The sequence below is a fragment of the Corvus moneduloides genome, chromosome 18, assembly GCF_009650955.1.
Source record: "Corvus moneduloides isolate bCorMon1 chromosome 18, bCorMon1.pri, whole genome shotgun sequence".
Taxonomy (NCBI): Eukaryota; Metazoa; Chordata; class Aves; order Passeriformes; family Corvidae; genus Corvus; species Corvus moneduloides.
The window spans coordinates 11,766,255-11,779,849 of record NC_045493.1 but is presented as its reverse complement, the minus strand read 5'-3'; the positions used below and the strand labels follow the sequence as shown (position 1 = coordinate 11,779,849).

The 13,595-nt window shown below is 42.9% G+C and overlaps 1 protein-coding gene across 1 annotated transcript; it reads right to left on the bottom strand.

Annotated features, from left to right (window-relative positions):
- Positions 1-840: 840 nt before the first annotated feature.
- ANAPC5 (anaphase promoting complex subunit 5) lies at positions 841-13,537 on the bottom strand. Its single transcript, XM_032127991.1, has 17 exons — positions 13,293-13,537; positions 13,133-13,212; positions 12,473-12,582; positions 11,867-12,062; positions 10,796-10,862; positions 10,044-10,145; positions 8,734-8,924; positions 7,815-7,896; positions 7,048-7,137; positions 5,973-6,154; positions 5,368-5,503; positions 5,062-5,136; positions 4,190-4,311; positions 2,959-3,066; positions 2,288-2,435; positions 1,535-1,697; positions 841-1,183 (listed from the first exon to the last, which is right to left on the bottom strand). The coding sequence occupies exons 1-17, from the start codon at positions 13,494-13,496 to the stop codon at positions 969-971; spliced, it is 2,271 nt and encodes a 756-aa protein (XP_031983882.1). The 5' UTR covers positions 13,497-13,537; the 3' UTR covers positions 841-968.
- Between the last annotated feature and the right edge of the window lie 58 nt (positions 13,538-13,595).

Below are 13,595 nucleotides of genomic sequence, written 5' to 3'. Positions count from 1 at the left end.
GGACCTCAAAGATCATCGCATGGGCAGGGACACCTTCCGCTATCCCAGGTTGCTCCAAGCGGTGTCCAGCTTGGCCTTGGACACTTCCAGGGATGGGGCAGCCGCAGCTTCTCTGGGGAACCTGTGCCAGGGCCTCACCACCCTCACAGGGGAGAATTTCCCCCCAGTATCCCATCTAACCCTGCCCTCTGCCAGTGGGAAGCCATTCCTCCTTGTCCTTGCACTCCAGGCCCTTGTTCAAAGTCCCTCTCCAGATTGCTTGAAGGCCCCTCCAGGTACTTCAGTCCGTTGTGCTCTCCATCGATTCACCCATAAAAGCAGAGCAGGTGAGTGACACAGTGCTGAGGGGAGAATACACACAATAAAAACATTTCAGCTGAGCTGGGGCTATTGTTTCCCACTTTTGACTCTCCTCATCCCCTCTCTGCACAAGGACACATGAAACAACAGTGCCAGGACTTTGCACAGTTACAACTCTCTGACTGAACCTGGTCTTTTTTCCTTCTGCCAGCACCATCTGTTTCTACAGCATAAACAGCAACTGCAGACAGGTTAAAAGCAAGGACACATTTTAAATGAGACTCCCCCTTCCATACCACTTATAAAGAGCACAAACATTTTCCACTATTTTTTGTACCCGTGTTCATAAAGCCTGCATTGATTCAGGAAATGTCACTACTAAGAACAGAACACTTCTTCGTGACTGCACTACTCCCCTCAGTGTGTTTATAACATGGTCAAGAGAGTCTTTTCTCTTTTTTCCCCCACTAATTTCTTAATTTCAAGTACAGAATAGAAGTGAAATGGGTGAAAAACTACGTTTGTGTTACAAAACACAAGTTTGTTCAAGAGCAGACCATGATTTATTGGCAGTTATTCTGAAACACAGGTGACTGGATACAATAAAAAGATGTTCATAAAAAACAAAACCAAACCAGGAAAACAAACAAATCTCATCTTTAAATGCATCACTTGAAGGCATTGATTAAGGGGACACCGTGTGCTGGCAGCTCCTGGTGCAACTGACGGAACAACATGGCACATTTGTTCCTTTCCTGGGTCTTGCCGAGGGTGTGGAACAGCCGGGCTTGGAAGTAGAGAACGTCTCTGAGCTGCTCTTTGCAGTCCACTTTAGCAAAGTAAGTCTTGGCTTCATTTAGATTCAAGATAGCAGATTCCAAAGCTGTGGGAAAAAGGGGGACAGTAATATTTACGAAAATACCACAGTGACAACTCCAAGCAAGGCAGCTCAAGTCTAAGGAGAGCAATTATAAATTCCTCAGCTTTTCAAAACCATTTGTGTCTTAGCAACATGATCTCTCAGCTAGTTTCTATTATTCAGACTTTGCTGCAAAATGTGTATGTGAAAGTATGCAGATAAACAATGTTCCATCATAAACAGCTGTTGAACAACTAATTCCAAATTAATTATAAATAATAACCAGGTAACACACTCTGGTGTAGCAGGATTTCAGTACAGACACTGGTTTGCACTTCTGAGCACAGTTTCAGAGAGAATTACTCTTCACACTACCTTCAATCTTCTTTTGTGGAGTGTAGGAAGCCGCAGAAGCCACCTGACATTTGGCCACCAAGAACATGGCACAGCCTTTGTCCAGGACGGCTCCGTGGGCCAAGACAGGTTCTATTGCCATGTGCAGGATATTCAGGGCTTGTTCAGGAATGCCAAGGATCAGCTGAAAAAGAAATACTGGCTGGTCTCACACTGGAATCCACTGGTATGAGCAGCATCTTCAGGGAACATCAACACAAGCCATGTCTGTTTCTAATAACATGATGTAATGCACACAATTTTTTTTTCAACTTCTTCCCCACAATCTTCTTTTAAATCAAAACTTGTCAGTAGAAATGAGCTGCTCTCTGAAATGATTGGGAATGGCTTCTCCACTCAGTCAGTGCTGACAGCCATGTCTCTCAGAATAAACAATATAACTGAACTCATTAGGAGCATTATTTTTAACACAAAAGCCAACCTGTGCTACTAGGAAGCCAAAACACCAGCATAAAAAAATAACTGAAGACATTAAGAGAGGGGAAATTTATGCTGCTTGATTATATGCAATAATGATACATTTTAGTAATACACATGAAACTCAACTTTTATTAACTTCCTCGAAGGTTTTTACATTCAGAGAATGCTTCTTCAGAATCAACAATTTAATTCCAGCAAGGTTGTATTCTTAAATCTCACAGGAGTAAAAACAGCATCCAGACCCCCAGAATAAATGTTGCCCTGCAGCCCTGTGAAAACACAAATCAGACCTACCTGGGAGAAAGCCAAGTTCAGCACAGTTTCAGAAGCCAAGTACTGCAGGCTGTATTCCCGAGCGAGGGCCAGAGCCTGGAGCAGCACCGGCAGTGCGATGGTGTGACACGAGGATCTCCAGTAGAGCTCTGCTATGGACAGCAGCACGCTAACCAAACAGGGGCAAACAGTTACAAACCTTTACTCTGGATGAAAAATGTCCACTTGTTTCCCAAGGAATTATTCCATCCATAATGGTATTGGTTTTATTATGAATTATGCTGCTGCATATACAATAAATTTAAATTACACCCTTAAGAGGAGATGCCACAGACATATAAAAGATTAAATAACACTGTAGCTCTCTCAAGATTTACACCAAGGTAGAACTACGCACACACACATTTCCATTCCCTATTTATTTTAGATGCAGTGTTTCCTTCTTCCACAAACCTTCCTGGAACTTTAAATTTATCACCTTTCAGTTTACGTATTGAAAATAACTTAAGTTTCAATGCCACAATATTTTGAGGATTCCTCCATACTGTGATTAATAATTGAAATGACTCTGTAATCTCTGAATCACAGCAGGTAATCTGAAGACTAGTGAAGTCTGAACACAGACAAATTGAAATGGCTGATTCTAATCACTGAAAAGTGGCTTTAATACTCTGAAAATGAAACATTCTTACCTAATCACCATCTCAGTGTTCTTGATTTTCTGGCAGTGGATCAACAATTTCTGCAGAAGTTTATGTGCCTCTGACATTTGATTTTGGGCTTTCAGTACAATGGCTTTTCTGTCGTGGTAGAAAGAAAACATCACTGTATTTTTGTATTTTAGATAGAATTCTGCTCTTCAGAACACAGTTAAACAGGTCTCTATTTTGTGACCTGTGTTTCTTTTAGCTGCAGACTGGCACCCGGACAAAGTGTACACATGCTGCACACACAGGAGGAAAAACAGATCTCACTGATGCCAACTGGACAACTCCCAGGCAGAAAGGATCAAACTCATAAAACAGCTTTAGATAGAAACCAGGGATTGCCAAAACCAAAGGCCAAACAGGCAGCAGAAGTGGGAGGCCATGCAAGCTAGAAAGCACAAGTAATTATCTGTGAGAAAAACAGGTATGAGGTAAAGCAGCTAAAATTGGCCTGTGCTAACAAGGATACAGAGCAACAGGAAAATGGAGAACAGGGAAGTCAGGACCAAATGCACAGCAACAGGGATTGGGTACAAACACCCTGAACCAGACACTGAGCAGAATATTTAAAGATCAGGAAATTCATGATCAGTCCAATTCCAGAAGGACAAGCATCAGGTCCCACAGCTTGAATACTGATCTTCCAGCTGACTAGCACTGGCTGCTTTTAGGTGTTTTGCATCATTGAAAATCAACACGAAATTCTTTTAACACTAAGCTGGTTTTCATACTCATCAAATAACAAGTTTTAACTGTAACTATTTTTAATACGTCATTCTCATTTAGAAACAAGAGCCCATTAAGGTGAGTGAAAAAAAATCACATTGTTCCATTTTGGAGATGTAGAAAGCAGGCCACAGAGGAATTCGCTCAAGACCTGAGCTCCCTCCCCAGCTATTTGACATAAAAATCTGCTTTGTGCTCAGATTTGAGTACAGCAGATTTTGAAGAAGTTACCACAATGGATTCACAGCTCTAGAATAACACCAACTTCAGCTATTCCAGTTCTTAAAATGCCCAGAGAAACAACTACAAATTATTATTGCAGGAAATGCTCTACGGGAATAGCCCTCTAGGTTAGACAACATGACCTTAACTAGTTCTGGAAAGGGAAAAAATATGTAAGGATATGTGACTGCCAGTGATCATTTTGCTAAATTTTTCATTATCTTTATGGAACACACCTGCAAGTGCATGAAGACCCATGATTTCTTACCTGTATACACCTTCAATGCTATTAAGTGCTGTAATTCCTGCTACAAGAGAATCTGCTACGTGGTATCTGCCATCATTCATGGCTCGCTCAAACTGTATTTTCTGATCAAACAGCATCCAAAGCTAAACAAAGAACATCCAGAAACAAGTTTTAGAAATTGTGCCTGCTCATTTTCTAATCCCAAGTTAGAATTTACTTTTTATTTTCCCCTCTGGGTATTTATGTCTAGACACACTAACTCCACTGTCCAATTATTGGATTTACTGAATTACTGTCCCCAACAGAAATGCTCAGGTCAGGATTAATGTTTCAGTATCGAAGCTCACCTACTTGACTGCATTTTAAGTAAAAAGGCTCTTTTAAATCATTACTAATGATTTGAGACTTTTAGAGAAGTAGACTTGTTCTGTAGTGAAAAGAGGACCACACTACATTTAATGGGATCTTGAACACTTCAATGTAAATACTACCTTATAGACTCCTGTGGTAATGTTTCCCAGAGTCACACAAAAACCAGGTTATTAGCCTATTATCTCAGTTATTTCTGGATTGTAATCTATCAAAATAAGCAGCACTAATTAAACAGAACTTTGAAGCTCCAAATCAATGCAGAGCATTTAACTGCTCTATGTGCTCATGAAGCAGATGTATATTCCTCTGTTAATGAAATTTCTACTTAAACAGTTTCATCTTAGGAGGCTGTGGTGGGAGAAACGTCTCACCAGTCTGAAAACAACGCAGACAGCTTTTCCATGCTTTTGTAAAAAAGCCGATGCTACACAGCTTCCCATGAGGACGAGCCAAGGGGAATGAGAAAATGTACAGCCCAAGGCACACAGAAGAAAATTCAGGCTGAATGATAAGTGTTCTACCTGTGCATGCTGACTGTTGGGAGGGAATCTCTCCTTTAGGTGTTTCAGTATTTCAGAAGCAGCTGCAAAGTACCCCTGGAACACAGAACAACACTGATTAATGCACCAGGGCGGGCCCTGCTCCCCTCCCTTTAGGCACAACCCTCAGGGAAGGGATTTGCCAAGCAAACACCTTGCATTGTCTCTGCCCCCAGAGCAGGCTTAAAAGGCAGAAGAAACCACAAGTCAAGTCTTGCACCCTCTGTCAGTAACACCCACACGTCCTCTCACCAAATGCCACTTAGTGCAAGTAGCCCTAAAGCTCACCTGCTCGGCGTGCAGCTCTGCCAGGTGACACAACACCACGGCGAAGGACTCGGTGTTGTTCTGCTGAACGCCCACGTTCACAGCCTCCAGACTGTTCATGCTCAGCAAGGTCTGGGCTTGTTGAAGTGCCATGGTGCTTGTGCAAGAGAAGTATCTTTTAGTTTTCAAGCAGCAAACAACAACCATTTTTAATCTATGGTCTTGTTTTGACAGTAGTCTACATTGCCTGGTTAAGCCAGGGGCCTGGGGAGAAGGAAAACTTGTAAAACAACTGCTATCCAAGGACTCTGGACTGTGCAGGCACAGCAAGTACTACAGACTGAAAGCTGCACACAGCCAAAGAACAGAGATGCTGAAAGTGGGGGCACAGGAACAATTTATGATCTATTTGCCACTACTGAATGGAAACTCTATCTCTTCTTCAGTGTGAGTTTTAAAGAAACACAAAAGAATGGAAATAATTGCACTCAGCCTGCACTGAATCACAGTCTGATTGCTTTATTTTAGTGCACTGGAGAGACACAGTCACTTGTTACACCTATATAAATGCATTATGTGCTAACAAGTGCAGTAACTAATCCAGGAGTTCCACACAAAGCAAATACCTGCGGCCATATAATCTCCAAATGGCTGTTTTCTGTGCTATGCTGATGTCAATGAGCTCTGACAGGCTGTGCTTCCAATGCAACAGATCAGAATCTTTTAAGGCATCCATTAGTTTGTTGGCAGCCTTTCCTGCAAAAGCTCTTTGCTGAACCAAGGACTGTATTCCCAAGGAAGCAAGATACTGGGAAGAAGGAAAAAAACATACCTACAGTGTTGGAAGATAACAGAGCACCCCAAGCTTGCAAATTACACTGGAGCGGAGTTCTAAACTACTAAAAAAGAATCCCAAAAAGACAGCACAGACAAAGGAACACTGCTCCAGGCATTTCTTTAAATACTCACTTATGCACACCCACACATATATGAATGTCATTTTGTTAGATGTGAAAGGTAATTTCCACTCCCCCACACAGAAATCTTATGGAGGAGGACAGGACCAGTACCTGGATTTCTCCAGAACTGCTGTGAAAACACAGCCTTTGCTGTCCTTCCCACAAAGGGGCCATGTCTGCTCCTATCTCCCAACAACAGCGGTTGAGTCCATTTTAGAACAATTCTCTTAACAAAGGAATTGCAGATTTGGGGAAGACAGAAATAAACATTAACAGACAACAGATCCAGCGCACAAACTACCAAAGGGGAGGGCTGCCCTGCAAGATTTCACAGAGCTGTACAAGTAGATGTGTTCAAAGCCCCGCCAGAGGCATCAGCACTGAGCTTCAGGGAAGATGGAGGCCTAAGAACGTCCCCTGAGCACCAGATTGTGCCAAAATGGTGCCTGGGCCAGTAGCCACAGAGAGCTTTTCTGCCTGAAAATCAAACAAGTTAGAAGGAAAACCACTGAACCTTGCAATAATGCTCTGGCATTAAAGCAACTGAACTCTGGCTTATTAATATGAAGAATAAAAGTCATAGAAACAGCTGCATTTTGGAGTGTTAAAACATGTTTGTTTAAATCCAGTCAGGTATTTTGATCAGAACAGCCACAAAACCCCAAACTCTGATCACACACACTCCCCACCACCACATGGGTTTGTCCCAGAATAAAGTTAAGGATTGATGAAATGGACTCACTGGCAACCCAAAATGTAAGGATTTGTTCACAGAGTGCTCCAGCAGAACACAGCTATCGAATATCTTCTGCTCCAGGATGTACAACCAGCTCTAGCAAGGAAAAAGATCAAAATCTCATTGCAAATAACTGATGGCTGCAGCACTTTTAACTTGGCTTCCTGTTACAGAATGCACAGAAACTCACTAGAAATACAAACCACTTGTGGATTGATTCTAATGAAACTTCTACTAAATGCTGCACAGCAAAACATATCAGAAGTGCAGCTAGGCTGGGATGCTGGTGTGGCATCAGCCAACACTGGAGGTTCAGTGATGCACAAAACCACAGGGAACTGTGGAATGCAGCACCTCAGGAGTTTGATACCATTGATGTAAATTCATTATAGTGTTAATTACAGGGAAAAAAAATAAAGAGAAATCCAAGTCTTGCCCTCCTACTTTGCTTGCTCTAAAGGTGGCTGGTTACACTTTGAGAAGTCAACAGGCAGGAAGGAGGAAGCTTATGAAATACTTCTTTTTACAACATCTAAGACTAAAGTTTGAGCTTAGTACTGAGATCCTTAGGGTAACAATTCCTGCTTAGGAAATTAAACCTGAGCTGCAACAAAACATCCCATGATTCTACAGCTTGTTGTCCTGTGTGCCAGGAGCGATGTCACCCCACTGCTGGGCAGTCAAATGCCCTGGGTGAGATGCTGCTGTATGAGAAGTTCTGCAACAGTTCACTGAGCAGAACGACTCAAGCCCCATTTGAACAGAGCTCTCACCAGGCAGTGCTGCAGGCAGACATGGTCGTTGGACTCCTGGGCAATCCTGATGGCTTCCTGAAGTGCAAGTTCAGCCTGCTGGCTATGAGCAGACAGAGGGAGAACAATTAGTATTCCCACAGTGCTTAAGATACAGCATCCTGATCCAGAGGAATATTGATCTGAATTGTGCATAATGCACTCAGATCTCTGATTTAACAGCCTGTGTTTTCCTCCCAGCACTCAGCAGTGCATTCTGGCTTTGAGGACAATAAGCCTGACAGCATCTGCAAACCAAAATGCAGCTGTAACCCCTGCATGGGCTTTCAAACCCTGTACATGCCATGGTGCCAAATTATTGGTTGAACAGGGGCAGTATTTAGAATCTGCTTGTGTAGAAATTGTTGCTCTCAACTTTGCAGCATCCTTCCCCTCTCCAGTCCTTTCACATGATGCCTCCAGGCAGCAATCAATAAATGCAAACCATAAGTGAAGATGGGTAGGCCAGCTTTATCAACAAAATAAATCCTACCCGTATGGCATTTTAAATTCTAAAAGCTCAGATGGCTTTTTTTGTTTAATTATTCTTTTGCCAGATCATCAGTTCTACCTTGGCTTGCAGAAAACCAACCACACTTTCTTGAGAATATGGATGAAAATAGGCATTCATGCCCACTGACCCGTCTGAGGTCAGGAAAATGTAATTGAACACTTAAAATACCCAGGACACAGACAAATGTCAACTCTTAGATGGCTCAGTTATTATGGAAACCAAATAAATGTCAAAACAAAAACGAACCCAAACAAATCAAGACCGAAAGACGGCTCCCAACCCAACCACACCGGCTGTCAAGTTAAAGAAAGCCCCTGAAGGGATTTTCAGCAGGAAGGGAAGGTCTCTTTGTCAGCATTTTGAGATGCCCCCGGGTGAATTCCTTACTAGTGACCGAAGCGGCAGTGCAGGGCCGCCAGGTTGAGCGCGGCGTAGCGCAGGCTCCGCCCGTATCCCTCATCCCCGTTGCTTTTGCTCTCTGCCCCCGTGAGGATCAGCCGGTCAAAGTAATGCAGGAGGCTGTGTGTGGAACTGAAGACATCTTGCACTCTGAGGCTGTTTAAGTAGCTTAAATAATGCTGAAAAGCGAAGCAAAATCAGCTTTAATTGTACAGATATTAAACCAGAGTTTTGTTTATAACAGTATGTATTTTAGCCCAACATGTGGAACCATGAAATACTGCACGGCCAGGGAGTGCATGCTGGATCAGAAGTTGCACCAATACTGACACGACCTGTGCGGAATTTCTGGATAAAAATAGGTACTTTCTTGGACAAAATTGGTTGTCTGCCCTAACAGGATCTGCCAAATGGTGAAGATTACAAGATCTGGCTGTCAGAATGATCCCAGCCAGTCTGAGATCTCTACAGAGATGGAATCCCTGTATTTACGTGTGAAGTGAGAGTGGGAATGGAGGCAGGACTCCCACAGTGTCTGCACTCAGGAAGACACTAAGAAACATCAGGACTGCTTCCATATGCTGTGCAGATAGAAACAAGATGCTAAATTACATATTTTCTTTTTGGCATTGAGACCTGGGCAGGATAATCCTTTATGCTGTGAAATCCAGCCAGGGACTAAGGCAGCCCTTTCAAGGATACCCTTCCAAACAGCAGCAAGGAAAATCCTGTCTACCTTGGCCCACAGCTGCTGGGAGGAAGAGGTAGAAAGCAAGGCAGGAAAGAGTTGAATTTATGGAAGTTGCTCAAGAATAAGCTGTTGAGGGACAAAGCAAGAGCTCACACCACAGGTCTGGAAACTCCCCTCAGTGGGAGTTGTCTATGGCTTTCAGTATAAATTGCTATTGAGGACCAGAAGCAAAGTGAACAACAACCAGCAAAATTAACAGACATTACACTTAATACTGATTTTTAAACTACAGGAGTATGAGGCCTGAAACTCCTTAGGAAAATGTGGGTAAAATAAGTAAGTTTCAGATTTAGTTGAACAAGAATGCACTCAGTCCCACCAAAATTAAGAGGCTTATATCTGTGCATGAAGGGGAAGTACTTTGCTTAATTAAGGTTTCTGTACCTTCAGGAGATTTAGTCTGAATTACTAAACATTCACATGCAACTTGCTCACACTTTTATAGTGTACTTATATTTCAATAGAGAATAAATTACTCCCAAATAATCCTATTCTAGAGATAAGAAATCCCTTTACAACCATTCTGGATGAAGAAAAAGATACTTACTGCTTCAGCAAAGTCTGGATTAAATTTTAACAAGTTGTTCAATTCTTTTTGTAAAGATGCTGGAGCAAGAGCCTTTGTCTCATCATTCTTTAGTAAAGAAGCCTGGAATAAAATTTGAACAGTACAAATAAGATATGTAACTCCATAAGGAGGGCTATAAAAATATATTGTGGTACAGGATTGTCAGGTTGTTATCTGCTTGGAAAGGACATTAAAGAAGATTTTGTAGCAGCTCTGTCTACTATGACAGTGGCAGTTTGATTCTGTAGAACTAATGCCACACATTGCTCACTGGAATTACATGTATCTTCTCATACAAAAAAAAAACCCTTAGGAAAACAAATACCCTAAATCCACAGTTTGCTTTGGCAAGCTGTTCAATTAATAAAAAATTACAAAATGTAGTTACTAAAATTAGCATTACTGACTATTGAATTACTGACATTTGTGTCCATGTGTATTTCCGTTCCCTTTTTTATTTACCAGCTGGAATAACCAACAAAACTGCACATTTCACAGAAATACGAGGCAAGCAGAGCAGAAGGACCTTCTCAGAACCAAATATCAGCATATGGTGACATGTCTGGATAAAACACTCATAGCCCCAAGTGCTCATACTGAGCAACAACATGCAAGATATCAACAAGTCTCCACCACATCAGAGAAAACATCACGGCTGACACGGTGGATGAAATTCAAGGTGAAATTCATGTTATGGAACATTTTCTCCACTTTAATGAGAATTAACATACCTGCTGAGAAAGAAAATACTCTGCTTGTTTCTGGGAAAGAGGCCCACTGCAGGCTATCTCTTCTTCCCTGGTAAGAAACACTCTGGTTAGAAACAGGGGCAAGGAAAGGCAACACGGAAATGCATTTTATCAGACACCCCACACTTTTGCTTTATAAAGTTTTCTGAGATATTATAGCTCAAAGCATGAAAGAACGCTGAGAAAACTTAATAAAGAATAAAATTTACTATATCAAAGTAAGCAATCCAGACGATTTCACACAGTTCAGCTTCAACCCTGCTCTTGTAGTCGAGAGCAATGTTACCCTAAATACATCCTAAAAAACCCTAAAGAAAAACAGCAGAGAGAACATTTGGGGCTGACATATTCAAATGGCTTTGCTCTGTTCTTTCTGTCTTCTGAAGAGAGTCCCAAGGAGATGAACTGGCACTTTGGCCACATCCATCACTGCTGGAAACAGCTGGTATGCAAGACATTTATTCTGTGGAAAAACAGCAAGTCCAGCACACAGCCAGACCCCAAAATGTCTGACTCAGGCTGCAGCAACTCCTGCAAAAGTTTATACAAATACAGTTTGCAAAGTACATTTTAAATTTATGGATATATAAAATACTTTCAGGATTCTTCTAACAGTGGAGCACCTGTTTAGCAGGTGAAAACTCTCAGTATTTGCTTCTCCTTTTTGAGGTAAATAGACATGAGTTCTTTTATTTGGAGAAGGGTGAAAAGCAAAACAAAACCATTCAACTTAACTTCTCCTTATTGAGCAATCTTTCCCTGTTGGAAGCAGAAGTGGCCTCTCCAACAGTTTTAGCACGTGACAACCAGAGAAGTCATTCAGCAGAGGGGAATTGTTGGCAGCTGCTGCCTTTTAGCCTGTGGCTCCCTAAGCAAAGATGAGGATGGGGCAGTGCCACCTTCACGAGCCACTGAGCCACTGACAAATGTTACCACACGGTGGCACCAAGGAAACGAGCGGCCACAAATCTCAGCCCGGCTGTAGGAGACTTTAATAAAATAAAAGATTCGTTTTCTTAAGGGGTGGGAAAGACTTTAACACAAATATATCACCTTAAAGGCCCGTCAAGTTCTTCTTTCTCCATTTTCCCATCCAGCTCCTCTGGACTTGTCAGCTCCATCTCATTCTCATCGGCTCCGTTCTTTTTCTCATCCTTTTGAAAGTACTGCTGGAGTGCTGTGTAAAGTTTATAGACCTGGCTAAAGGAAAGTTTGTTGTATGCCAGGATCATGTGGCGCAGGAACAGACCTGGAGAGGGAAACACCTGCTGTGAGCATGGTCTGTCAGGTGCTGCTTCAGACAGGAGACTAAAATCATGGCCAGCAGCTTAAACGTCATTTAGTTCCTCATTAAATAGAAATTAATGAGAAATAGAATAGAAATTACTGAGTCTTATCTCAGCCTACCAAATGATACAACTCAGTGTTGCAGGGTGTAAATCTGGTCATAATTTAGCAGCAAATCTCACAGATAAATTGCTAAAATCAGCATCAACCCCACAACATGCAAAACTATCGGTTAATGTGCAACATCCGAGCAAGAGAAAAATGACATTGTGCAATTTTACACCTCCCCAGAAAAACAAAGCAGTATCCTGAGGGAGTCACATCAGTGAGAGATATCACATCAAAACCAGCTTATGGATAATGATGGCTTACCTACTACACTTGTTTTATGAACTTCTGGCTCTGTCCCTGAGAATGAATCTGAAAGATCATCAAAAAATTGTTCCATATCTTTCAGTTCTCCTTCTGCCATAAGTTTTAACCTAAACAGGGGAAGAAAATTACATTTTTAGGGTATTAATATAGACATCAAACAAAATAACTCTTCTGCTTCCTGTATAAATGAGTAAACACAAACAGAACCAAGTGATAACTAATTTCTTGGGCCCAGGTGGTTTTCGTAGTGAGATAAATAAGATCGTATTAAATACTGATAATAAGCCAAATAATAATCAGGCTTGGGCTTTTTTTCTTTTTAAACAGGTGTCTATTAAAAGAGAATAATTAGACAAAAATGGTTATTCTTAAAACAAATAGGAACCCCTTTTTTTATTATTTTTAAAATATAATTTTTTTGATTGATTAGATTTTTGGAACTGTTGCTGTTCGTGCCTTTCAGAACTTAGTTATGACAAGTAAGAAATCTGTCGAAGTAGAGTTTTGGCTCAAATATATGCTTTTAAAACCTGACATTTACAAGTTTTAGACCACCTTTCAGCGCTCAGAGCGGACACAAGCAGCGCAGAGGATTCACACAGCGGCCTCGGCGGCCCTTCCCCCGCCCCGCCCCGCCCGCTCGAGCGCTCCCCGCACCTGATGTGGACGGAGCCGGCCAGGTGCGGGCAGCACTCCTCGATGGCCTTGCGCAGCCGCGACAGCGCCATATCCGGACCCTGCGGAGGACATCGACATGTCGCGACAGGCCACGACACAACGGGCTCACCTTTCCCCCCGCCCCAGCCCGGGCCCCGACCTGCAGCAGCGGCAGCAGCAGCCGGTTGAGCCGCCGCCGCTCCAGCAGGCCGAGCTGAGCGCCGGCGCGGCCCAGCTCGCTGAGCAGCACGAGCAGGGCCATCTTGTGCGGGGTGACCCAGTCGCGGACACCGAACACGTTCCCGTGCACGACGCCGTTCGTCAGCATCGGGTTGAAGTACAGGCTCTCGTGCACGCTCGCCATGGCGGCGCCGGGCCGCCCGTCACCGGGGAAACCGCGCGCGCCCGCCCCGCCGGCCAATCACCGCCCCCCGCGCCGGCGCGCGGGCGGTGCCGCAGCCAA